The sequence below is a fragment of the Bos indicus genome, chromosome 22 (assembly GCF_029378745.1).
Source record: "Bos indicus isolate NIAB-ARS_2022 breed Sahiwal x Tharparkar chromosome 22, NIAB-ARS_B.indTharparkar_mat_pri_1.0, whole genome shotgun sequence".
Classification (NCBI taxonomy): domain Eukaryota; kingdom Metazoa; phylum Chordata; class Mammalia; order Artiodactyla; family Bovidae; genus Bos; species Bos indicus.
Window position 1 is genome coordinate 1,531,625 of NC_091781.1, and position 25,558 is coordinate 1,557,182.

General features: G+C 40.2%; 1 protein-coding gene and 1 non-coding gene across 6 annotated transcripts in view; one reads left to right on the forward strand and one right to left on the reverse strand.

Moving 5' to 3' along the window:
• NEK10 (NIMA related kinase 10) overlaps positions 1 to 25,558 on the reverse strand; it is a 263,826-nt gene that overhangs the window by 116,119 nt on the left and 122,149 nt on the right. For all 5 annotated transcript variants that reach the window (XM_070777294.1, XM_070777296.1, XM_070777293.1 and 2 more), the window contains 3 exons: positions 14,008 to 14,083; positions 1,086 to 1,215; positions 447 to 517 (listed from right to left, as the gene is read on the reverse strand). In XM_070777294.1, coding sequence (XP_070633395.1) covers positions 447 to 517; positions 1,086 to 1,215; positions 14,008 to 14,083 — 277 coding nt within the window. The remainder of the gene's footprint in view (positions 1 to 446; positions 518 to 1,085; positions 1,216 to 14,007; positions 14,084 to 25,558) is intronic.
• On the forward strand, positions 5,517 to 5,622 carry LOC139178749 (U6 spliceosomal RNA). The gene has a single exon (XR_011563241.1). It is a non-coding gene; the product is annotated as a U6 spliceosomal RNA (small nuclear RNA).

Below are 25,558 nucleotides of genomic sequence, written 5' to 3' on the forward strand. Positions count from 1 at the left end.
CACAGAGTCAGACACGACTGAAGTGACTCAGCAGCAGCAGCAGCAGCCTTTTTAATGGTGGCCATTCTGACTGGTGTGAGGAGATCTCATTGCAGTTTTGACTTGCATTTCTCTAATAATTAGCAGTGTTGGGCATATTTTCATGTGCCCCTTGGCCATCTCTACATATTCTTTGGAGAAATATCTCTTTAGCAGATCACACTTGATATATAGATTGATATGAAACATTCTGAATAATCAGATTAATGGTAACATGTTATTTCAAGTGAATGTACTATTTCCTCTTGGACACGTGGTGGCTTCCAAATGGTCTCTATGACGAATGATGTCCAAACATTTTTCTAGGTTTGGATTATTTGGGAACCCTTCCTCTTAATAGTACGTTTTCACAGATATGAGGTATTTCTTGATAATCTCTATAGGTTTGCAGTTGTGAGACTAATTACCTGCTGATGGTAGTGATCACCTTTTCAGAGTAGATGCCTTCTGGCACTGGTTCATATACCGCCTCCACTATCTGCAAAACAAACAGGCTGGAGTAATGGAAGTAAAGCAGCCACAGGTGCCTTTGCATGGTGATGCTTGGCCATGACACAGGAGCTATGTAACAAGCATCATAATCTCATGCACACATTTTCATCAGAAACAAAAATATCCCAACAATTTTAAAAGTAGCATTAATTGAACAGTTCTTGAGCACAGAATTATATTCTTCAAGGTAAGTAAAAGCTAACCTCAGATTCATAATAAATGATAGGATAATATAATATATTGTAGGATAATATAGTATATTGGATTGAGGGCAGGCCAAACCACAAGTAAAAATAAAAGACCAAAAGCAGTTTGATATATTATTTTTATAATTTTTTATGATAAATTGAAGAAAATTATAGGGGGAAATGTGCCCTAGCACATGATGTAGATTTAGAAGAAAGGAGAAAATAAATAAACTGGATCATGTGGCTAATAAACCAATGACTGCTTTTAATGGGTAGTTTTACTAAAATCACAAAGGTTCTGTTTAAGAAGAAAAGGAATGGTGTTTTTGGCACCATGAGACCCTTTTGTCTGCCAAGGTTGCTTACTTTTGTGGCCAGGGAGAGCATGTTGGTGCTGTAGAAGGGAGGATCCAGGGTCGCCATCTGATAAAGGATGCAGCCTGCTGCCCACACATCTGCCTTTTCCCCATACGGCTCGCTCTTCAGCACCTCCGGGCTGAAGTAAAACCAGGATGTTAACGCACGATGCAAAGGGAGAAGTCGGCATGGGAAAAAGTTCGATTTTCAAGCCATAATTGGAGATGGGAGAAAAACAAAGGAAACTCTTGATTACTATTTCAAGTAAACACATTTAAACATATCTTTGAATTCTCTCAGACTTAGGTGAGTCAAGAAGCACAACCAAGCAATTCTAAGCAATAAATCACATAAACAACTCCTATTAAATGTCCTTCTACTTTTAGAAACAACCACCTCCCGTTGGTAGATGGAATGACTGTCTCCAGTTCTCACTATTCTGGAAATTCTGAATATCCCACCTTTCGTCTCAGTGGACAATATTTGTTACCCACCCCTGGCTTTGCTACTGGATGCACTGTCTTGCCCTGCCAGTGGAGTGTGGAGGTGGCACGGCACCAGATCAGGGCCTCGGTGCTTCCATTTGTCACTCTAGGAGCTCCTGTCCAAAGGACTAATCCCAGGTAGCTGCTGCCCATCTGGCCACATGGAGCAGATCTGCACATGTAAACCTGCAGCCTGAAGGAGACCCAGGCCAGGAGACCCACAGACCTGGGAGTCTGACAGTAAATGCCTATTGTGGAATGCCACTCAGATTCTATGGTGATTTTTTATAAGCAAAACTGACACAGCACCGTCCCTTTGCTATTCAATGCTAGTATAAAGTCTAAGGCAAGACCACACTTAAATACGTTGCAGAAAATGACAACATCCACATGCTCATCTCTTTTGAAATTGCATTTCTAGTCTGAATAAGGATGCTGTGTCTGTGTGTATGTTCAGTTGTGTCCAACTTTTTGCAACCCCATGGACTGTAGCCCACTGGGCTCCTTTATCCTTGTAATTTTCCAGGCAAGAATAATGGAGTGGGTTGCTGTTTCCTTCTCCAGGGGATCTTCCTAACCCAGGATTAAACCCCTGTCTCTTGCATTTCCTGCATTAGCAGGAAGGTTCTTTACCAGTTGAGCCACCAGGGAAGCCCTGGATAAGGATGCTGTCAGCCTTTAAATGGAATTAAACTGTGAGGGTTTAAGGGTTTGACATTTTTTAAAATGTGGACAGGAGTGTAGTTCCCCTGGATATTTTGAACTAATAGAAGTTTCCTCCCTCATATTTATAGACAAATGTTAAAAGCATTCAGCACCCACACACCCTAAACTAATAGTCTGATGATTCACTTCTATAGTATGTACTTAGGACTGTGCTCAACCCTCTAAATTAATAGGGTAGGGATTAATGGTTAAGTTAGACAGTGGATTAATATATAAAGAAACTCATAAATTGATATCTGAACAGTAAGTATTGGCTGTTTAGAATAACCAAGGAGTTGCTATTAGTGTGAGATTATGGGGAATGATTCCTGGTTTAAGACTTATGCTATGTACTTACAGAGGAAGTATGATTTCCAGATCTCTTAGTTATTTTCATATGTATTGTTTGAATTTAAAAGTGGCAAAGGAGGATTCTAGGGTGAAATTTCCAGGGCTCTACTGGTCCTAAGTGTACAAAATGTCCCTGTTGTCAGTTGATCAACTGCTCACATTTTTAAAAATGCCATAATAGGGAAAAGTTCTCCAACAACAAAAAAAATATCCTTGGCTCCCCACAGTTGAATGTCTCATGTTTTTATCTACTGAGAACTCAGAAGATTTGTTTCATAATAAACAGATGCTCTGAGTGCTCCACCCATCCCCCTCAACCCCCTTTCCCATTCCCAGTTGCCGTGCACTTCTACTCTAAAGAGCCGGCATCTGTACTTCCGTGGAAGATGGCCCTCATTTTTCCTTGAAAGATAATTACTCAGTGTAGAGGAGAACACTTATAAGAACAGAAGTTGCTTAGTTTATTTTTCTCACCATTACACCTCCTCCTTCATCTCACCAGAACCCACAGACCTCTCTCGCAGCCAGAGGCATGGATGCCCCTTTGCAACATGGCTGTGCCACTCCTCCCAACAAAAGATGGAGTCCATGTTGTACCCTTTGAATCTGAGCTTGACCATATAACTTGCTTTGGTCAAGAAGACACCAGGAAAAGTGATGCAAGGAGAGAACACAGAAGCACTTAGTCTTTATGGCTCACTCTCTCTTCCTGCTCTTGAAGACCCTAACGACCACAAGCAGGTGACTGAGCCCGGGTTCTCCAGGCTGGATGATAAGCATCACATGGCCCAGTTACGTTCAGTCCCCATGCCCACCACCACATCCATCAGTGGAGCCCTTGAGAGCCAGGTCACCACAATACACAGGTTAGCCCAGACAACATGCATCAACAATCCCAGCTCAAACCAGCCCAGGTTGCCAGCATGCAGTTTGTTGCTATTGCTCAGTTGCCAAGTTGTGTCTGACTGTTTGTGACCCCCTACAGGACACAGTATATACCACAAGAAGAGGGGAAAAGGTTATTGTATCAATCCACTAAGTTTTGCGGTTGTTGCTGCTGCTGCTGCTAAGTCGCTTCAGTCGTGTCCAACTCTGTGCAACCCCATAGATGGCAGCCCACCAGGCTCCCCCATCCCTGGGATTCTCCAGGCAAGAACACCGGAGAGGGTTGCCATTTCCTTCTCCAATGCAGGAAAATGAAAAGTGAAAGTGAAGTCGCTCAGTCGTGTCCGACTCTTAGCGACCCCATGGACTGCAGCCTACAAGGCTCCTCCATCCATGAGATTTCCCAGGCAAGAGTACTGGAGTGGGGTGCCATTGCCTTCTCCGTTGAGGTTGTTAGTCAAAATTAACTGACAGAATAGCTTCCATCAGATTCTGAAAGCTGTCCACCACCCTCTGAAAAAAATAAAGAATCACTTCTCTGGAAGAGAACAAGAAAGGTCAATAAAAGACCACTCTGTTGCCAACTATCACTGTGCTCCTGAGGTCCAACTTGAATATTCTTTAAGATAAAAGGGTTTCATAACTACAATGAAAAGCAAGCCAAAAATAAAGTCTGATTTCTGAAAGCCACAAAATGTTCTGTTATGGTCTGAGTGTATCTCCCTGCTTCCCCCACAAATTTATGTGTTGAGTCCCAATCCCTGGTACCTCAGGGTGTAATCATGTATAAAGAAAAGGCTTGTGTGAGCTGATGCAGAGCTGCCACTTGGCAGGGGGGGCAGGGGGGAGTGCGAGGGGCGTGGGTTCTGACCCAGTATGACCACTGTTTGTGTTAGTGGAGGAGGAGACAGCAGAAGTGTGCCTGTGCAGAGGGACACCTGTGGGAAGAGGCAGCAAGGGGACTGGACAGCACCTGCAAACCAAGGAGGGGCCTCAGAAGAAACCAAACCTGCCAACGCCTTCATCTTGGACTCTAGACTTCAAATAAATTTCTGTTGTTTAAGCCACCCAGACTGTGTTATTTTTTATGGCATCACTAGCAAACTAATGCATGCTTTCCTGGTGGCTCAACAGTAAAGAATCCACCTGCAAATGCAGGAGACACAGGTTTGATCCCTGGGTTGGGAAGATCCCCTGGAGAAGGAAATGGCAACCCACTCCAGTGTTCTTGCCTGGAGAATCCCAGGGACAGGGGAGCCTGGTGGGCTGCCATTTATGAGGTCGCACAGAGTCGGACATGACTGAAGTGACTTAGCAGCAGCAGCAGCATAATCATTTCACAATGTGCACAAGTATCAAAACATCATATCGCAAACCTCAAATACATGTAATTTTCAATTGTCAATAATACCTCAGGAAAGTTGGAAAAAATTCAAGTGAAGCTAGGAATAGTATAGTTAGGTAGATGGCAAGGACAGTCTTTGTTTATTGCAATATTTAGATAAATAAGTCAACATAGTTCATAATCAGCAGCCTTTGAGAGGGGCCTGGACTAACGTTTATCTAAATACTACCTCTGTTTTTAAAAGGTGTGAATTCACAAACTAAGAGTGTAAACAAGGTAGAAGAAAGATGAGGAAGGAAAGATGCTTGATATAACTTTTAAAAAAGGCAACTGTTTTGATTTTTAAATTCAATTAGTAGTCCCTCACTTATGTGAGCAATTAAGTTGCTAACTGCCAAAGATTCTATTTACACATTATTGAGGTAACCAAAGAAAGTATTGAACCCAGGTGAAAAATACAAACATTTTGCAACTTCACAAACAATTCAATAATATGATGATTTATATAAATTGGGAGGAAGGACTTCTTTCCTTTAAATGCAACAAAGTATCAATACATTCAGAAAGTAAATGGAATGAGACAATATGTTAAAAGGTTCAGAGTGTAGATAGTATAGTCTTCTTTCCTACAGTGGTCATGTTGTCATCTTTGTTAATAGTTTGATTATTGTACTCATTTTGTCAGCACATATACCAAAATTAGAATGACACATGAAAACAAGCATGACTTCAGCACAAGGATGACATGCAAATCTGTGAGGTGTTTGGTATTTTAGAGGTGATAATTGACAGGCAAAACGTGAGGACAATATTCTAGTTAGTAAAGTTGTTTTGCATAGGGGTAAAGATGAAAAGAAAAAGGTAAGAAAAACCCAAGTAAGACGGCAGGTGTTTTGAGGGCATCAGAGGGCAGACACACTGAAACCATAATCACAGAAAACTAGTCAATCTAATCACGTGGACCACAGCCTTCTCTAACTCAATGAAACTAAGCCATGCCGTGTGGGGCCACCCAAGATGGGCGGGTCATGGTGGAGAGATCTGACAGAATGTGGTCCACTGGAGAAGGGAATGCCAAACCACTTCAATATTCTTGCCTTGAGAACCCCATGAACAGTACAAAAAGGCAAAATGATAGGATACTGAAAGAGGAACTCCCCAGGTCAGTAGGTGCCCAGTATGCTACTGGAGATCAGTGGAGAAATAACCCCAGAAAGAATAAAGGGACGGAACCAAAGCAAAAACAATACCCAGTTGTGGATGTGACTGGTGATAGAAGCAAGGTCCGATGCTGTAAAGAGCAATATTGCACGGGAACCTGGAATGTTAGGTCCATGAATCAAGGCAAATTGGAAGTGGTCAAACAGGAGATGGCAAGAGTGAGCGTCGACATTCTAGGAATCAGGGAACTAAAATGGACTGGAAAGGGTGAATTTAACTCAGATGACCATTATATCTACTACTGTGGGCAGGAATCCCTTAGAAGAAATGGAGTAGCCATCATGGTCAACAAAAGAGTCCAAAATGCAGTACTTGGATGCAATCTCAAAAACGACAGAATCATCTCTGTTCGTTTCCAAGGCAAACCATTCAATATCAGAGTAATCCAAGTCTATGCCCCAACCAGTAACGCTGAAGAAGATGAAGTTGAATGGTTCTATGAAGACCTACAAGACCTTTTAGAACTAACACCCCCAAAAGATGTCCTTTTCATTATAGGGGACTGGAATGCAAAAGTAGGAAGTCAAGAAACACCTGGAGTAACAGGCAAATTTGGCTTTGGAATACGGAATGAAGCAGGGCAAAGGCTAACAGAGTTTCGCCAAGAGAACACAATGGTCATAGCAAACACCCTCTTCCAAAAACACAAGAGAAGATTCTACACACGGACATCACCAGATGGTCAACACCAAAATCAGACTGATTATATTCTTTGCAGCCAAAGATGGAGAAGCTCTATACAGTCAACAAAAACAAGACCACGAGCTGACTGTGGCTCAGACCATGAACTCCTTATGGCCAAATTCAGATTTAAATTGAAGAAAGTAGGTAAAACCACTAGACCATTCAGATATGATCTAAATCAAATCCTTTATGATTATACAGTGGGAGTGAGAAATAGATTTAAGGGACTAGATCTGATAGATAGAGTGCCTGATGAACTATGGAATGAGGTTCGTGACATTGTACAGGAGACAGGGATCAAGACCATCCCCATGGAAAAGAAATGCAAAAAAGCAAAATGGCTGTCTTGGGAGGCCTTACAAATAGCTGTGAAAAGAAGAGAAGTGAAAAGTAAAGGAGAAAAGGAAAGATATACGCATCTGAATGTAGAGTTCCAAAGAATAGCAAGAAGAGATAAGAAAGCCTTCTTCAGCGATCAATGCAAAGAAATAGAGGAAAACAACAGAATGGGAAAGACTAGAGATCTCTTCAAGAAAATTAGAGATACCAAGGGAACATTTCATGAAAAGATGGGTTCGATAAAGGACAGAAATGGTATGGACCTAACAGAAGCAGAAGATATTAAGAAGAGGTGCCAAGAATACACAGAAGAACTGTACAAAAAGATCTTCACGACCCAGATAATCATGATGGTGTGATCAGTCACCTAGAGCCAGAAATCCTGGAATGTGAAGTCAAGTGGGTCTTAGAAAGCATCACGACAAACAAAGCTAGTGGAGGTGATGGAATTCCAGTTGAGCTATTTCAAATCCTGAAAGATGATGCTGTGAAAGTGCTGCATTCAATATGTCAGAAAATTTGGAAAACTCAGCAGTGGCCAAAGGACTGGAAAAGGTCAGTTTTCATTCCAATCCCAAAGAAAGGCAATGTCAAAGAATGCTCAAACTACCACACAATTGCACTCATCTCACACGCTAGTAAAATAATGCTCAAAATTCTCCAAACCAGGCTTCAGTAATACGTGAACTGTGAACTTCCAGATGTTCAAGCTGGAAAGTTTGAACAAAGCTGCCTAGAAAAGGCAGAGGAACCAGAGATCAAATTGCCAACATTCGCTGGATCATCGAAAAAGCAAGAGAGTTCCAGAAAAACATCTATTTCTGCTTTATTGACTATGCCAAAGCCCCTGACTGTGTGGATTACAATAAACTGTGGAAAACTCTGAAAGATTTGGGAATACCAGACCACCTGACCTGCCTCTTGAGAAACCTGTAGGCAGGTCAGGAAGCAACAGTTAGAACTGGACATGGAACAACAGACTGGTTCCAAATAGGAAAAGCAGTACGTCAAGGCTGTATATTGTCACCCTGCTTATTTAACTTATATGCAGAGTACATCATGAGAAACGCTGGACTGGAAGAAGCACAAGCTGGAATCAAGATTGCCAGAAGAAATATCACTAACTTCAGTTATGCAGATGACACCACCCTTATGGCAGAAAGCGAAGAGGAACTAAAAATCCTCTTGATGAAAGTGAAAGAGGTGAGTGAAAAAGTTGGCTTAAAGCTCAACATTCAGAAAATGAAGATCATGGCATCCGGTCCCACCACTTCATGGGAAATAGATGGGGAAACAGTGGAAACAGTGTCAGACATTATTCTTTTGGGCTCCAAAATCACTGCAGATGGTGATTGCAGCCATGAAATTAAAAGACGCTTACTCCTCGGAAGAAATGTTATGACCAACCTAGATAGCATATTCAAAAGCAGAGACATTACTTTCCCAACAAAGGTCTGTCTAGCCAAGGCTATGTTTTACCAGTGGTTACGTATGGATGTGAGAGTTGGACTGTGAAGAAAGCTGAGTGCCAAAGAATTGATGCTTTTGAACTGTGGTGTTGGAGAAGACTCTTGAGAGTCCCTTGGACTGCAAGGAGATCCAACCAGTCCATTGTGAAGGAGATTAGCCCTGGGATTTCTTTGAAGGGAATGATGCTGAAGCTGAAACTCCAGTACTTTGGCCACCTCATGAGATGAGTTGACTCACTGGAAAAGACTCTGATGCTGGGAGGGACTCGGTACAGGAGGAAAAGGGGATGACAGAGGATGAGATGGCTGGATGGCATCACCGACTCGATGGACATGAGTTTGAGTGAACTCCGGGAGTTAGTGATGGACAGAGAGGCCTGGCGTTCTGTGATTCATGGGGTCACAAAGAGGCAGACACAACTGAGCGACTGAACTGAACTGAACTGAACTGAACTGATACAGACAGCAAAAACAAGACCTGAAGCTGACTGTGGCTCAGATCATCAGCTTCTTACAGCAAAATTCAGCCTTCAACTACAGAAAACCGGGAAAAACAATAGGTCAGCCAAGTATGACTTAAGTCAAATCCCATATGAATTTTCAGTAGAGGTAACAAATAGATTCAGGGGACTAGATCTAGTTAACAGTCTACCTGAAGAACTATGGACAGAGGTCTGTAACATCACACAAGAGATGGTGAAGAAAATCATCCCAAAGAAAAAGAAAAGCAAGAAGGCAAAGTGGTTATCTGAGAAGGCTTTACAAACAGCAGAAGAACAAAGAGAAGTGAAAAGCAAGGGAAAGGTACATTCATTCAATTAAACTCAGAGTTCCAAAAAATAGCTAGAAGAGACAAGAAAAGTGAATGCAAAAGTCATTCAATAATGTCTGGCTCTTTTTGACCCCATGAAAGAGACTATACAGTCCATCGAATTCTCCAAGCCAGAATACTGGAGTGGGTAGCCTTTCCCTTCTCCAGGGGAGATCCAGGGATTGAATCCAGGTCTCCCATATTGCAGGTGGATTCTTTACCAGCTGAGCCACCAGGGAAGCCTAAGAATACTGGAGTAGGTAGCCTATCCCTTCTCTAGCAGATCTTCCCAACCCAGGAATCAAGATGGGGTTTCCTGCATTGCAGGCAGATTCTTTACTAACTGAGCTATCAGGGAAGCCCTAGAAGAGATAAGAAGGCCTTCTTCAAGGAGCAATGCTTAATAATAAAACAACAAAAAGGGAAAGACCAGAGATTTCTTCAGGAAAGTTGGAAAGATCAAGGGAGCATTCCACCCAAAGATGGGCACAATAAAGGATAAAAATGGCAGAGACCTAGAAGATGCTAAAGAGATCAAGAAGAGATGGAAGGAATACAGAGAAGAACTGTACAAAAAGATCTTAATGAACCAGATTACTATGATGGTGTAGTTAGTCACCCAGAGTCATACATTCTGGAGTGCAAAATCAAGTGGGTCTTAAGAAGCACTGACGTTAATAAAGCTAGTGGATGCAATGAAATTCCAGTAGAACTATTCAAATCCCTAAAGGATGATGTCATCAAGGTTTTGTATTCATTATGTCAGCAAACCTGAAAGACCCAGCAGTAGCCACAGGACTGGAAAAGGTCAATCCTCATCCGAATTCCCAAGAAGGGTAGTACCAAAGAATGTGCTAACCATTGGACACTCATCTCCCATGCTAGTAAGGTCATGCTTAAAATCTTGCATGCTAGGCTCCAGCATTATGTGAACCAAGAACTTCCAGATGTCCAAGCTGAGCTTAGAAAAGGAAGAGGAACCAGAGAGCAAATTGCCAACATTTGCTGGATTATAGAGAAAGCAAGGGAATTTCAGAAAAACATCTATATCTGTTTTAACAACTACAGAAAAGCCTTTGACTGTGTGGATAATGATAAACTGTGGAAAGCTCTTAGAGAGAGAGAAATACCAGACCATCTTACCTGTATCCTGATAAACCTGTAGGTGGGGCAAGAAGCAACAGTTAGAACCCTGTATGGAAAAACTGATTGGTTCAAGATCAAGAAAGGAGTGCAACAGGGCTGTCTGCTGTCACCCTGATTGTTTAACCTATACACTGAGCACATCATGAGAAATGCCAAGCTGGATGAGTTACAAGCTGGAATCAAGATAGGTGGGAGAAACATCAACAACCTCAGATATATGGATGATACCACTCTAATGGCAGAAAGCAAAGAGGAACTAAAGAGCCTCTTGATGTGTGTGAAGGAGGAGAGTGAAAAAGCCGGCTTAAGACTAAATATTTAAAAAAACCAAGATCATGGCATCCAGCCCCATTACTGTATGGCAAATAGAAGAGGGAAAAGTGGAAGTAGTGACACGTTTCCTCTCCTTGGGCTCCAAAATCACTGCAGATGATGACTGCAGCCATGAAATCAGAAGACAATTGCTTTTTGGCAGGAAAGCAATGACAAACCTAGACAATGTGTTGAAAAGCAGAGACATTACTCTGTCAGCAAAGGTCCATATTGTCTGCCCAGTGGTCATGTGAGGCTGTGCTAACTGGACCATAAAGGAGGCAGAATGCCAAAGAATTGATGCCTTCAAACTGTGGTGCTGGAGAAGACTCCTAAAAATCCCCTGGACAGCAAGAGATCAAGTCAGTCAATTTTAAGGGAGATCAACCCTGAATGTTTACTGGAAGGACTGATGCTGAAGCTGAAGCTCCAGTACTTGGTCATCAGATGGGAACAGATGACTCACTGGAAAAGTCCCCAATGATGGGAAAGATTGAGGGCAGAAGGAGAAGAGGGCATCAGAGAATGAGATGGATGGACAACATCAGCAAGGCAATGAACATGAACTTGGGCAAACTCTGGGAGATGGTGAGGGTAAAGGAGGCCTGGAGTGCTGCAATACATGGGGTCGCAAAGAGTCGGACACTACTGGGGCACTGAACAACAACAACATCCCTACCTAGGGAACCCTTCTCAAACTTTATAGGGATTGAGAAACCCACTTCACTGGCCAGGTGCTTGTCTTACAATACTTTCATTCTGACTACCATTATTCAATTCGCTGGTTGTATGTATTGAATGTAATAATGGCATTATTAGGACTCAACTGGCAAAATCTGTAGAAGCCCTCCAAACACCATGGCTTCCAGCATTGCTGTTGCTCCTTCTAATTTGCAAATCCACCCTTTCGGAAATAAACTCTCACCCTGTGAGATGGCCACAGGACACTCAATGAACTAGGGTCTTGATTCTTTTGACCCACAACTGATACAAGGAGAGATGCTCCAATATTTTATGCCCTAATTGCCTCAGTTCAGTTCAGTCGCTCAGTCGTGTCTGACTCTTTGCAACCCCATGAATCCCAGCACACCAGGCCTCCCTGTCCATCACCAACTCCCGGAGTTCACTCAAACTCACGTCCATCGAGTCAGTGATGCCATCCAGCCATCTCACCCTCCATCGTCCCCTTCTCCTCCTGCCCCCAATCCCTCCCAGCATCAGAGTCTTTTGCAATGATTCAACTCTAAGCATGAGGTGGCCAAAGTACTGGAGTTTCAGCTTCAGCATCATTCCTTCCAAGGAACACTCAGGGCTGATCTCCTTTAGAATGGACTGGTTGGATCTACTTGCAGTCCAAGGAACTCTCAAGAGTCTTCTCCAACACCACAGTTCAAAAGCATCAATTCTTCAGTGCTCAGCTTTCTTCACAGTCCAACTCTCACATCCATACATGACCACAGGAAAAACCATAGCCTTGACTAGACGGACCTTTGGTGACTCATCACCAACTCAATGGATATGAGTTTGAACAAGCTCCAGGAGATGGTGAAGGACTGGAAAGCCTGGCAAGCTACAGTCCATGGGGTCAAAAAGAGTAGGACATGACTAAGTGACTGAACAACAATTGCCTCTATTAAAAATAACCATCTTTTTGGTAGAGCAATCTTTTCACAGCACTTCCTCAGGAGACAAAGACCTTAAGCATCATACCTTGCAACCTAGAGATTTTGTCTATTGGGATAAACACCTCCAGAATATTTCCCTGAAATCTGCTGCATCTACAGACTACCATATCTGTTTGACAGATTCAGACAAATGATACGTGATCAGCAAAATAAGATTCTCACTTCATGATAATTAATGAATTGCAAAGGAACCCTAAAAGCATGCTCAGTTCAGTTCAGTTCAGTCACTCAGTTGTGTCTGACTCTTTGCGACTGCATGAATCACACAGCACACCACGCCTCAATGTCCATCAGAACACCCGGAGTTCACTCAGACTCATGTCCATCAAGTCGGTGATGCCATCCAGCCATCTCATCCTCTGTTGTCCCCTTCACCTTCTGCCCCCAATCCCTCCCAGCATCAGGGTCTTTTCCAATGAGTCAACTCCTCACATGAGGTGGCCAAAGTATTGGAATTTCAGCTTTAGCATCAGTCCTTCCAATGAACACCCAGGACTGATCTCCTTTAGGATGGACTGGTTGGATCTCCTTGCAGTCCAAGGGACTCTCAAGAGTCTTCTCCAACACCACAGTTCAAAAGCATCAATTCTTCAGCACTCAGCTTTCTTCACAGTCCAACTCTCACATCCATACATGACCACTGGAAAACCATAGCCTTGACTAGACGGACCTTTGTTGACAAAGTAATATCTCTGCTTTTCAATATGCTATCTAAGAGTCTCAATTCATCAAAATAACACTCATTTACCCAAGAAGCAACCAACTTTGTAGATATACGTCTAAGTATATATATCATAGTTTATTCATTAACATAATAAAATTTATTCTGAACCTATTATTTGCCAGATGCTAGGACAAGCATTAGGACATGAAAAATTCTTCCCTTGACCTTGAATATCTATAGATGGAAAGAGAATAAAAGAATCATATATACAATGAGTGAGTGAGTGAAGTCACTCAGTCATGTCCAATTCTTTGCAACCCCGTGGACTGTAGCCTGCCAGGCTCCTCCGTCCATGGGATTCTCCAGGCAAGAATACTGGAGTGGGTTGCCATTTCCTTCTCCAGGGGATCTTCCCAACCCAGGGATCAAACCCGGGTCTCCCACACTGGAGGCAGACACTTTAACCTCTGAGCCACCAGGGAAGCCAATATATATACAATAGATGCAATTAAATGTTCGAAGTGTCATGTTGCAAACCAGTCTACTGGTTTATTCATAGATTCATTCAAAAAGTTTTGTACACCTGTTGTGTGCTGAGGATCATTTCAATTACAAGTAATTGCGGGGCAGAGTTACCTTAAAGGAAAGATAGTTGGTTATTTTAAATATGTGATGGCATGATTCTGCACATGTGTATTACCTGGCTAATCGAAGAAAACTTATTAGAGGTAAATGTCTTTCCTTTGAACACCAAAAAAAAAAAAAAAAAAAATGAAAGCCAAAACCAGTTAAGAAGGATGTTTGAGAACCATAAAATAACTGTCCTTACCAGGAGTACAGAATCGTTCCCACAATAGACGTGAGTCTACTGCTCTCTTGTTTTTGCTTTGCCAGGCCAAAGTCAGCTGCAATTAAAAAAAAAAAAAAAAAAAAGCAATTTTATTATATGTTCCCAGAATTAGCACTGTTCCTTAGCTTTTAACATTCTGCAGAAAACAAAATAACAACAACAACAACAAAAAAAAAAAACTATTACAATTCACAAGAGAAAGTTTTCTTGTCTTTCCCTATCAAAATGCCCCGTGTACAATACTCTAAACCATTCCCAGCTTTCAATAATGGTGTACATACATTATGCCATTATGCTATATGTATTGACATAATGACATTTATCATTAAAAATATTAAAATAAGTCTTGCTGACTGAAAGATAGGACAAAGTACTTATTGAACTTATGATTCTACTTTTTAGATTATTCTTTATAATTTTCAAATAAATAAAATGAACCTAATGTTTTGGCCACAGGACTGGAAAAGGTCAGTTTTCATCCCAATCCCAAAGAAAGGCAATGCCAAAGAATGTTCAAACTACCACACAATTGCATGCATCTCACATACTAGTAGAAGGCAATGGCACCCCACTCCAGTACTCTTGCCTGGAAAGTCCCATGGATGGAGGACCCTGGTGGGCTGCAGTCCATTGGGTCGCTAAGAGTTGGACACGACTGAGCGACTTCACTTTCAATTTTCACTTTCATGCATTGGAGAAGGAAATGGCAACCCACCCCAGTGTTCTTGCCTGGAAAATCCCAGGGATGGGAGAGCCTGGTGGGCTGCCATCTATGGGGTTGCACAGAGTCGCACATGACTGAATTGGCTTAGCAGCAGCAGCACATGCTAGTAAAGTAATGCTCAAAATTCTCCAAGCCACGCTTGAGCAATACATGAACCATGAACTTCCAGATGGTCAAGCTGGTTTTAGAAAAGGCAGAGGAACCAGAGATCAAATTGCCAACATTCGCTGGATCATGGAAAAAGCAAGAGAGTTCCAGAAAAACATCTATTTCTGCTTTATTGAGTATGCCAAAGCCTTTGACTGTGTGGATCACAATAAACTGTGGAAAATTCTGAAAGATATGGGAATACCAGACCACCTGACCTGCCTCTTGAGAAATCTGTATGCAGGTCAGGAAGCAACAGTTAGAACTGGACGGGGAACAACAGACTGGTTCCAAATAGGGAAAGGAGTACATCAAGGCTGTATATTGTCACCCTGCTTATTTGTATGCAGAGTACCTCATGAGAAACACTGGGTTGGATGAAGCACAAGCTGGAGTCAAGATTGCCAGGAGAAATATCAATAACCTCAGATATGCAGATGACACCACCCTTATGGCAGAAAGTGAAGAGGAACTAAAAAGCCTCTTGATGAAAGTGAAAGAGGAGAGTGAAAAAGTTGGCTTAAAGCTCAACATTCAGAAAATGAAGATCATGGTATCTGGGCCCATCACTTCATGGGAAATAGATAGGGAAACAGTGTCAGACATTATTTTGGGGGGCTCCAAAATCACTACAGATGGTGATTGCAGCCAGGAAATTAAAAGATGCTTACTCCTTGGAAGGAAAGTTATGACCAACCTAGATAGCATATTAAAAAGCAGAGACATTACTTTGCCTTCTAAGGTCCATCTAGTCAAGGCTATGGTTTTTCCGGTAGTCATGTATGGATGTCAGAGTTGGACTGTGAAGAAAGCTGAGTGCTGAAGAATTGATGCTTCTGAACTGTGGTGTTGGAGAAGACTCTTGAGAGTCCCTTGGACTGCAAGAATATCCAACCACTCCATCCTAAAGGAGATCAGTCCAGGGTGTTCACTGGAAGGACTGATGTTGAAGCTGAAACTCCAATAATTTGGCCACCTCATGGGAAGAGTTGACTATTTGAAAAGTCCCTGATTCTGGGAAAGACTGAGGCAGGAGGAGAAGGGGATGACAGAGGATGAGATGGTTGGATGGCATTACCGACTCGATGGACGTGAGTTTGAGTGAACTCTGGGAGATGGTGATGGACAGGGAGGCCTGGCGTGCTGCAATTCATGGGGTCGCAGTCGGACACGACTAAGTGACTGAACTGAACTGAACTGAACTGAATGTTTTGGCATATGGTAGTCATCATCTCATGGGCCAAAATAAATAAGTAAACATGCTAAACCTAAATAATCAGCATGAAGATCTGAAAAGCTGAAATTAATGGCATCCATTTGTATGAAGTCATAGTAAATACAATGTTTACAGTCAAATCAAAATACTTATATAATAATATAGTTAATGTTAATATAAATGATTCTAATTTTTAAACTATAACGCTAAATATTTATATTTAATATTAGTCCTAGCTAAAGTCTTCCAAAAACCTTCAAATAATTCTTTTTTCCATTTCTTTTTTTAATATAAATTTATTTAATTGGAAGCTAATTACTTTACAATATTATAGTGGTTTTGCCATACATTGACATGGATCAAATACTTCTCTTTTTAAGCCACTCAACAACTAAGATCAAAGTGGTAGAAATAGATACTCTTCTTTTTATTATTGTAAGGATTTGCAAGCTTCTCGATAAGTTTAAGTACTAGAATTACACAAAAGGACAGAGTTGAACCAGGGCAAACATTCAAGTTGCTATTCCTAGTATTGTTTGATGTTCACAGTATCACTTTTTTAAGTGCACTAAATATGTATGGAATTTCACTGTGATAAATTTTCAATACAATGTGCTTGATTGTCTATAATAAAATGTCTTTGACAGGTTGAAAATATTTTGAAGTACTTGACTTTGTTCAAAGTAATATTAATTTGTGTTATGAATAACAATCAGTTCAGTTCAGTCACTCAGTCATGACTTTTTGTGACCCCATGGACTGTAGCATGCCAGGCTTCCCTGTCCACCACCAACTCCGGGAGTTTACTCAAACTCATGTCCATTGAGTTGGTGATGCCATCCAACCATCTCATCCTCTGTCATCCCCTTCTTTTCCCGCCTTCAATCTTTCCTGCCTTCAATCTTTTCAAATGAGTCAGTTCTTCACATACCAGTTTATTAAACAACAACCTTGAACTAGCACAGATTTAGCTGCTTACATATTTTGTCTGCTTTAATACTCAACAAGGGGTTAGCAATTATAGTTAGTGCCCCTTAGTGAGAAGGCAATGGCACCCCACTCCAGTACTCCTGCCTGGAAAATCCCACGGATGGAGGAGCCTGGTAGGCTGCAGTCCATGGGGTCGCTAAGAGTCAGACACGACTGAGCGACTTCACTTTCACTTTCCACTTTCATGCACTGGAGAAGGAAATGGCAACCCACTCCAATGTTCTTGCCTGGAGAATCCCAGGGATGGGGGAGCCTAGTGGGCTATCGTCTATGGGGTCACACCGAGTCAGACACGACTGAAGCGACTTAGCAGCAGCAGCAGCAGCAGTGATTAAAGGCAAGGACTCTGGAAACTTACAGGCTCAATTCAAATCCTGGTCTCATTATGTGCTACCTGAGTAACCCTGGGGAAGTTACTTAATTTCTGTTTGTGATAGTTTTCTTATCTGTAAAAGTAGTAAGTACTATAATATTAAAATGTGAATAAGTTAACATATACAAATGTAGTATAGCACAGTGATAACCAACTGATGTATATTGCTATTTAATCTCACAATGACCCATTTTACAGATGAAGAAACTGAGGTTCAAAGAGAATATAGGGAGAAATGAATAGTTACACATGAACTTGAGGTTGTTCAATTCTAAAGCCCCAACTCTTCATCAAAACACAATACAATACTGCAAACAAAGGAAAATCAGACCTAGGTAATTTCATTTACAAAATCAACCGAACATTTAGAGAGTAAATGTCAGTCATGCCCAAGCTCTACCAGAAAACAGAAGAGGAGAGAACACTTTCCAGCTCAGCTTATGAAATCAATATTACCTGGAACCAGGTCCAAACAAAGACATTATAAGAAAAGAACCACAGGACAACATTTCCCATGAGAATAGATGCTAAAATTATCAATAAAAATATAAGTAAGTTCAATCTAGAGGTATATTTAAAAGGATAACACATAATAACCAAATGGAGTTTATGCTAGAAATACAAGGCATTTTAAAATGAATCAACAAATAAACCAACATTTTAAAATGAATCAATAGTTTCCCAGATCAGAACATTAGAGAAGGAAATCATATGATCATCTCAATTGTTGTGTAAGAAGAATTGGACAAAATTCAGCATTTATTCTTTTCAGCAAAATGGGAAAAAGGATTTCCTTAACCCAATAATAAAGGGCATCTGTGAAACACCTACAGCTAACTGTCTATTTAATGTTGAAAGACTGAATGCCCTTCCCTTAAGATCAAAAACAAGGCTGGAGGTTACCTCAACTTACGATGATCATTTCACAATATATAACAAATATCAAATCATTATGTTATACACTTGAAACTAATATAATGTTGTATGTCAATCAGATCTCAATTAAAGCATAAAAGAAAAGTTATAGCTGTCTTCTTAATATCCTGATAGATATTTTGAAGAGATTGTCATATAAGCACATTTTTTGCTGTGCCTTGATAACTAAATTTTTAAAATAAATCAGAAAATATTATTTTCTCTTTCCTTTCAAAAAAAAGAAGAAAGCATGCTAATTATATAAGCAGCATAGAAACAAATACTTAGGAGAATGTGACAAATGATATGAAAGACCAATGCAGGGAAAATTATAAAATTTTGTTACAGAGTCAATAAAGACTAGAATTAATGGAGAGAAAGTCCAAATTTATGGATTGGAATTTTCAATATTATATAAATTTCATTCTTCCTAAGTTAATTTATGTAATTCCAATAAAATGAATCTTCACATTTTGGGTGGAACTTCACAAATTTAGTATAAAATTAATATAGAAATAGAAAGAGCCAAGAGGAGACATGGATTTTGATAGAAAAGAAAACATAGCTTTCTACAATGTATTAAAAACTATTACAAGGCTATAGTAATTAAGACAAGGTTGTATAAACTCAAGACTACAAACAAAAAGGAAAGAACGTCCACTCTCATGATTCCTGTTAATGATTATACTACAAACCCAAGTAAGCACAATAATTGCACACAAATTTTTCTGCAAAGATTTAATTTTTATTTCCCTTTGATTCCTTGTAGTGACATTACTAAAAACTATGATAGTTCAGTTCAGTTCAGTCACTCAGTCGTGTCCAACTATTTGCAGCCCCATGATTCTCAGCACGCCAGGACACCCTGTCCATCACCAACTCCCGGAGTTCACTCAGACTCATGTCCATCGAGTCAGTGATGCCATCCAGCCATCTCATCCTCTGTCGTCCCCTTCTCCTCCTGCCCCCAATCCCTCCAAGCGTCAGAGTCTTTTCCAATGAGTCAACTCTTCACATGAGGTGGCCAAAGTACGGAGTTTCAGCTTTAGCATCATTCCTTCCAAAGAAACCCCAGGGCTGATCTCCCTTCAGAATGGACTGGTTGGATCTCCTTGCAGTCCAAGGGTCTCTCAAGAGTCTTCTCCAACACCACAGTTCAAAAGCATCAATTCTTTCACCAGTGTTTTATAATTTTCTACATATAGGTCTTTAGTTTCTTTAGGTAGATATATTCCTAAGTATTTTATTCTTTCCGTTGCAATGGTGAATGGAATTGTTTCCTTAATTTCTCTTTCTGTTTTCTCATTATTAGTGTATAGGAATGCAAGGGATTTGTGTGTGTTGATTTTATATCCTGCAACTTTACTATAGTCATTGATTATTTCTAGTAATTTTCTGGTGGAATCTTTAGGGTTTTCTATGTAGAGGATCATGTCATCTGCAAATAGTGAGAGTTTTACTTCTTCTTTTCCAATTTGGATTCCTTTTATTTCTTTTTCTGCTCTGATTGCTGTGGCCAAAACTTCCAAAACTATGTTGAATAGTAGTGGTTAAAGTGGACACCTTTGTCTTGTTCCTGACTTTAGGGGAAATGCTTTCAGGTTTTCACCATTAAGGATAATGTTTGCTGTGGGTTTGTCATATATAGCTTTTATTATGTTGAGGTATGTTCCTTCTATTCCTGCTTTCTGGAGAGTTTTTATCATAAATGGATGTTGAATTTTGTCAAAGGTTTTCTCTGCATCTATTGAGATAATCATATGGTTTTTATTTAAAGAGGACACTAATAGATGGAGAAATATACCATGTTCATGGATTGGAAGAATCAATATAGTAAAAATGAGTATACTACCCAAAGCAATTTATAGATTCAACGCAATCCCTATCAAGCTACCAACAGTATTCTTCACAGAGCTAGAACAAATAATTTCACAATTTGTATGGAAATACAAAACACCTCGAATAGCCAAAGCGATCTTGAGAAAGAAGAATGGAACTGGAGGAATCAACCTACCTGACTTCAGGCTCTACTACAAAGCCACAGTTATCAAGACAGTGTGGTACTGGCACAAAGACAGAAACATTGATCAGTGGAATAAAATAGAAAGCCCAGAGATAAATCCACACACATATGGACACCTTATCTTTGACAAAGGAGGCAAGAATATACAATAGATTAAAGACAATCTCTTTAACAAGTGGTGCTGGGAAATCTGGTCAACCACTTGTAAAAGAATGAAACTAGACCACTTTCTAACACCATACACAAAATAAACTCAAAATGGATTAAAGATCTAAACATAAGACCAGAAACTATAAAACTCCTAGAGGAAAACATAGGCAAAACACTCCCTGACATACATCACAGCAGGATCCTCTATGACCCACCTCCCAGAATACTGGAAATAAAAGCAAAAATAAACAAATGGGACCTAATTAACCTTAAAAGCTTCTGCACATCAAAGGAAACTATTAGCAAGGTGAAAAGACAGCCTTCAGAATGGGAGAAAATAATAGCAAATGAAGCAACTGACAAACAACTAATCTCAAAAATATACAAGCAACTCCTACAGCTCAACTCCAGAAAAATAAATGACCCAATCAAAAAATGGGCCAAAGAACTAAATAGACATTTCCCCAAAGAAGACATACAGATGGCTAACAAACACATGAAAAGATGCTCAACATCACTCATTATCAGAGAAATGCAAATCAAAACCACTATAAGGTACCATTTCACACCAGTCAGAATGGCTGCGATCCAAAAGTCTACAAATAATAAATGCTGGAGAGGGTGTGGAGAAAAGGGAACCCTCTTACACTGTTGGTGGGAATGCAAACTAGTACAGCCACTATGGAGAACAGTGTGGAGATTCCTTAAAAAACTGGAAAAAGAACTGCCTTATGATCCAGCAATCCCACTGCTGGGCATACACACTGAGGAAACCAGAAGGGAAAGAGACACGTGTACCCCAATGTTCATCACAGCACTGTTTATAATAGCCAGGACATGGAAGCAACCTAGATGTCCATCAGCAGATGAATGGATAAGAAAGCAGTGGTACATATACACAATGGAGTATTACTCAGCCATTAAAAAGAATACATTTGAATCAGTTCTAAGGAGGTGGATGAAACTGGAGCCTATTATACAGAGTGAAGTAAGCCAGAAGGAAAAACATAAATACAGTATACTAACGCATATATATGGAATTTAGAAAGATGTTAACAATAACCCTGTGTACGAGACAGCAAAAGAGACACTGATGTATAGAACAGTCTTATGGACTCTGTGGGAGAGGGAGAGGGTGGGAAGATTTGGGAGAATGACATTGAAACATGTAAAATATCATGTAAGAAACGAGTTGCCAGTCCAGGTTCGATGCACAATACTGGATGCTTGGGGCTAGTGCACTGGGACGACCCAGAGGGATGGTATGGGAGGGAGGAGGGAGGAGGGTTCAGGATGGGGAACACATGTATACCTGTGGCGGATTCATTTTGATATTTGGCAAAACTAATACAATTATGTAAAATTTAAAAATAAAATAAAAAATTTTTTTATATGAAAAAAAAAAAAACAAAAGCATCAATTCTTTGGCGCTCAGCCTTCTTCAAAGTCCAACTCTCACATCCATACATGACCACTGGAAAAACCATAGCCTTGACTAGACGAACCTTTGTTGGCAAAGTAACGTCTCTGCTTTTGAATATGCTATCTAGGTTGGACACAACTTTCCTTCCAAGGAGTAAGCATCTTTTACTTTCATGGCTGCAGTCACCATCTGCAGTGATTCTGGAGCCCAAAAAAATAAAGTCTGACACTTTCCACGGTTTCCCCATCTATTTCCCATGAAGTCATGGGACCAGATGCCATGATCTTCGTTTTCTGAATGTTGAGCTTTAAACCAACTTTTTCACTCTCCTCTTTCACTTTCATCAAGAGGCTTTTTAGTTCCTCTTCACTTTCTGCCATAAGGGTGGTGTCATCTGCATATCTGAGGTTATTGATATTTCTCCTGGCAATCTTGATTCCAGTTTGTGTTTCTTCCAGCCCAGCATTTCTCATGATGTACTCTGCATATAAGTTAAATAAGCAGGGTGACAATATACAGCCTTGACATACTCCTTTTCCTATTTGGAACCAGTCTGTTGTTCCCCATCCAGTTCTAACTGTTGCTTCCTGACCTGCATACAGATTTCTCAAGAGGCAGGTCAGGTGGTCTGGTATTCCCATCTCTTTCAGAGTTTTCCACAGTTTATTGTGATCCACACAGTCAAAAGCTTTGGCATAGTAAATAAAGCAAAAATAGATGTATTTCTGGAACTCTCTTGCTTTTTCCATGATCCAGTGGATGTTGGCAATTTGATCTCTGGTTCCTCTGCCTTTTCTAAAACCAGCTTGAACTTCAGGAAGTTCACGGTTCACATATTGCTGAAGCCTGACTTGGAGAATTTTGAGCATTACTTTACTAGCGTGTGAGATGAGTGCAATTGTGCGGTAGTTTGAGCATTCTTTGGCATTGCCTTTCTTTGGGATTGGAATGAAAACTGACCTTTTCCAGTCCTGTGGCCACTGCTGAGTTTTCCAAATTTGCTGGCATATTGAGTGCAGCACTTACTTTCACAGCATCATCTTTCAGGATTTCAAATAGCTCAACTGGAATTCCATCACCTCCACTAGCTTTGTTCGTAGTGATGCTTTCTAAGGCCCACTTGACTTCACACTCCAGGATGTCTGGCTCTAGGTCAGTGATCACACCATCGTGAATATCTGGGTCGTGAAGATCTTTTTTGTACAGTTCTTCTGTAACTATATGTTTAATTTCATTAAAATGTTACCAAGCCAAAATATTTTCCAGTGTGTTCTCACCAGACATGTTTTAGAGTTCTGGTTGTTTCTGCCTCTTAATCAGCATTTGGAGTTGTCAGGGTTTTTTAATTAGCCATTTTAATTACTATGTAGTGATAGCTCAGTGTAGCTTTAATTTGCATTTTCCTAATGACTAATGGTGTTGAACAATTTTTGGGTACTTATTTGCCATCAGTGTATCTTTTTTTATTATTTTTTAAAATGTATTTATTTTAAATGAAGGCTAATTATTTTACAATATTATAGTGGGTTTTGCCATACACTGACATGAATCAACCATGGGTGTACATGTGTTCCCCATGTACCCCCTCCCACCTTTCTCCCCATCCCATCCCTCAGGGTCATCCCAAGGCACCAGCCCTGAGCACCATTTCTCATCCACTGAACCAGGACTGGTGATCTGTTTCACATACGATAATATACATGTTTCAATGCTATTCTCTCAAATCATCCCACCCTCAGCTTCTCCCACAGAGTCCAAAAGACTGTTCTATACATATGTGTCTCTTTTGCTGTCTCACATATAAGATCATCAATACCATCTTTCTAAATTCCATATATATGCATTAGTATACAGTATTGGTGTTTTTCGTTCTGACTTACTTCACTCTGTATAATAGGCTCCAGTTTCATCCACCTCCTTAGAACTGATTCAAATGTATTCTTTTCAATGGCTGAGTAATACTCCATTGTGTATACGTACCACAGCTTTCTTATCCATTCATCTGCTGATGGACATCTAGATTGCTCCCATGTCCATGTCCATGTCCATGTGATGAACATTAGGGTACACGTGTCTCTTTCAATTCTGGTTTCCTCAGTGTGTATGCCCAGCAGTGGGATTGCTGGATCATAAGGCAGTTCTTTTTCCAGTTTTTAAGGAATCTCCACACTGTTCTCCATAGTGGCTGTACTAGTTTGCATTCCCACCAACAGTGTAAGAGGGTTCCCTTTTCTCCACACCCTCTCCAGCATTTATTGCTTGTAGACTTTTTGGATAGCAGCCATTCTGACTGGCGTGCAATGGTACCTCATTGTGGTTTTGATTTGCATTTCTCTGATAATGAGTGATGTTGAGCATCTTTTCATGTGTTTGTTAGCCATCTGTATGTCTTCTTTGGAGAAATGTCTATTTAGTTCTTTGGCCCATTTTTTGATTGGGTCATTTATTTTTCAGGAATTGAGTTTCAGGAGTTGCTTGTATATTTTTGAGATTAATTCTTTGTCAGCTGCTTTGTTTGCTATTATTTTCTCCCATTCTGAAGGCTGCCTTTTCACCTTGCTTATAGTTTCCTTCATTGTGCAAAAGCTTTTAAGGTTAATTAGGTCCCATTTGTTTATTTTTGCTTTTATTTCCATTACTCTGGGAGGTGGGTCATAGAGGATCCTGCTGTGATTTATGTTAGAGAGTGTTTTGCTTAATGTTCTCCTCTAGGAGTTCTATAGCTTCTGGTCTTATGTTTAGATCTTTAATCCATTTTTAGTTTATTTTTCTATATGGTGCTAGAAAATGTTCTAGTTTCATTCTTGTACAAGTGGTTGACCATTTTTCCCAGCACCACTTGTTGAAGAGATTGCCTTTTCTCCATTGTAAATTTTTGCCTCCTTTGTCAAAAATAAGTTGTCCATAGGTGTGTGGATTTATCTCTGGGCTTTCAATTTTGTTCCACTGATCTATATTTCTGTCTTTGTGCCAGTACCATACTGTCTTGATGACTGCAGCTTTGTAGTATAGCCTGAAGTCAGGCAGGTTGATTCCTCCAGTTCCATCCTTCTTTCTCAAGATCGCTTTGGCTATTCAAGGTTTTTTGTATTTCCATACAAGTTGTGAAATTATTTGTTCTAGTTCTTTGAAAAATACTGTTGGTAACTTGATAGGGATTGCATTGAATCTATAGATTGCTTTAGGTAGTATATTCATTTTCACTATATTGATTCTTCCATTCCATGAACATGGTATATTTCTCCATCTATTTCTGTCCTCTTTGATTTCTTTCATCAGTGTTATATAGTTTTCTATATATAGGGCTTTTGTTTCTTTAGGTAGATTTATTCCTAAGTATTTTATTCTTTTTGTTGCAATGATGAATGGGATTGTTTCCTTAATTTCTCTTTCTGTTTTCTCATTGTTAGTGTATAGGAGTGCAAGGGATTTCTGTGGGCTAATTTTATATCCTGCTACTTTACTATATTCATTGATCAGCTCTAGTAATTTTCTGGTGAAGCCTTTAGGGTTTTCTATGTAGAGGATCATGTCATCTGCAAACAGTGAGAGTTTTACTTCTTTTATAA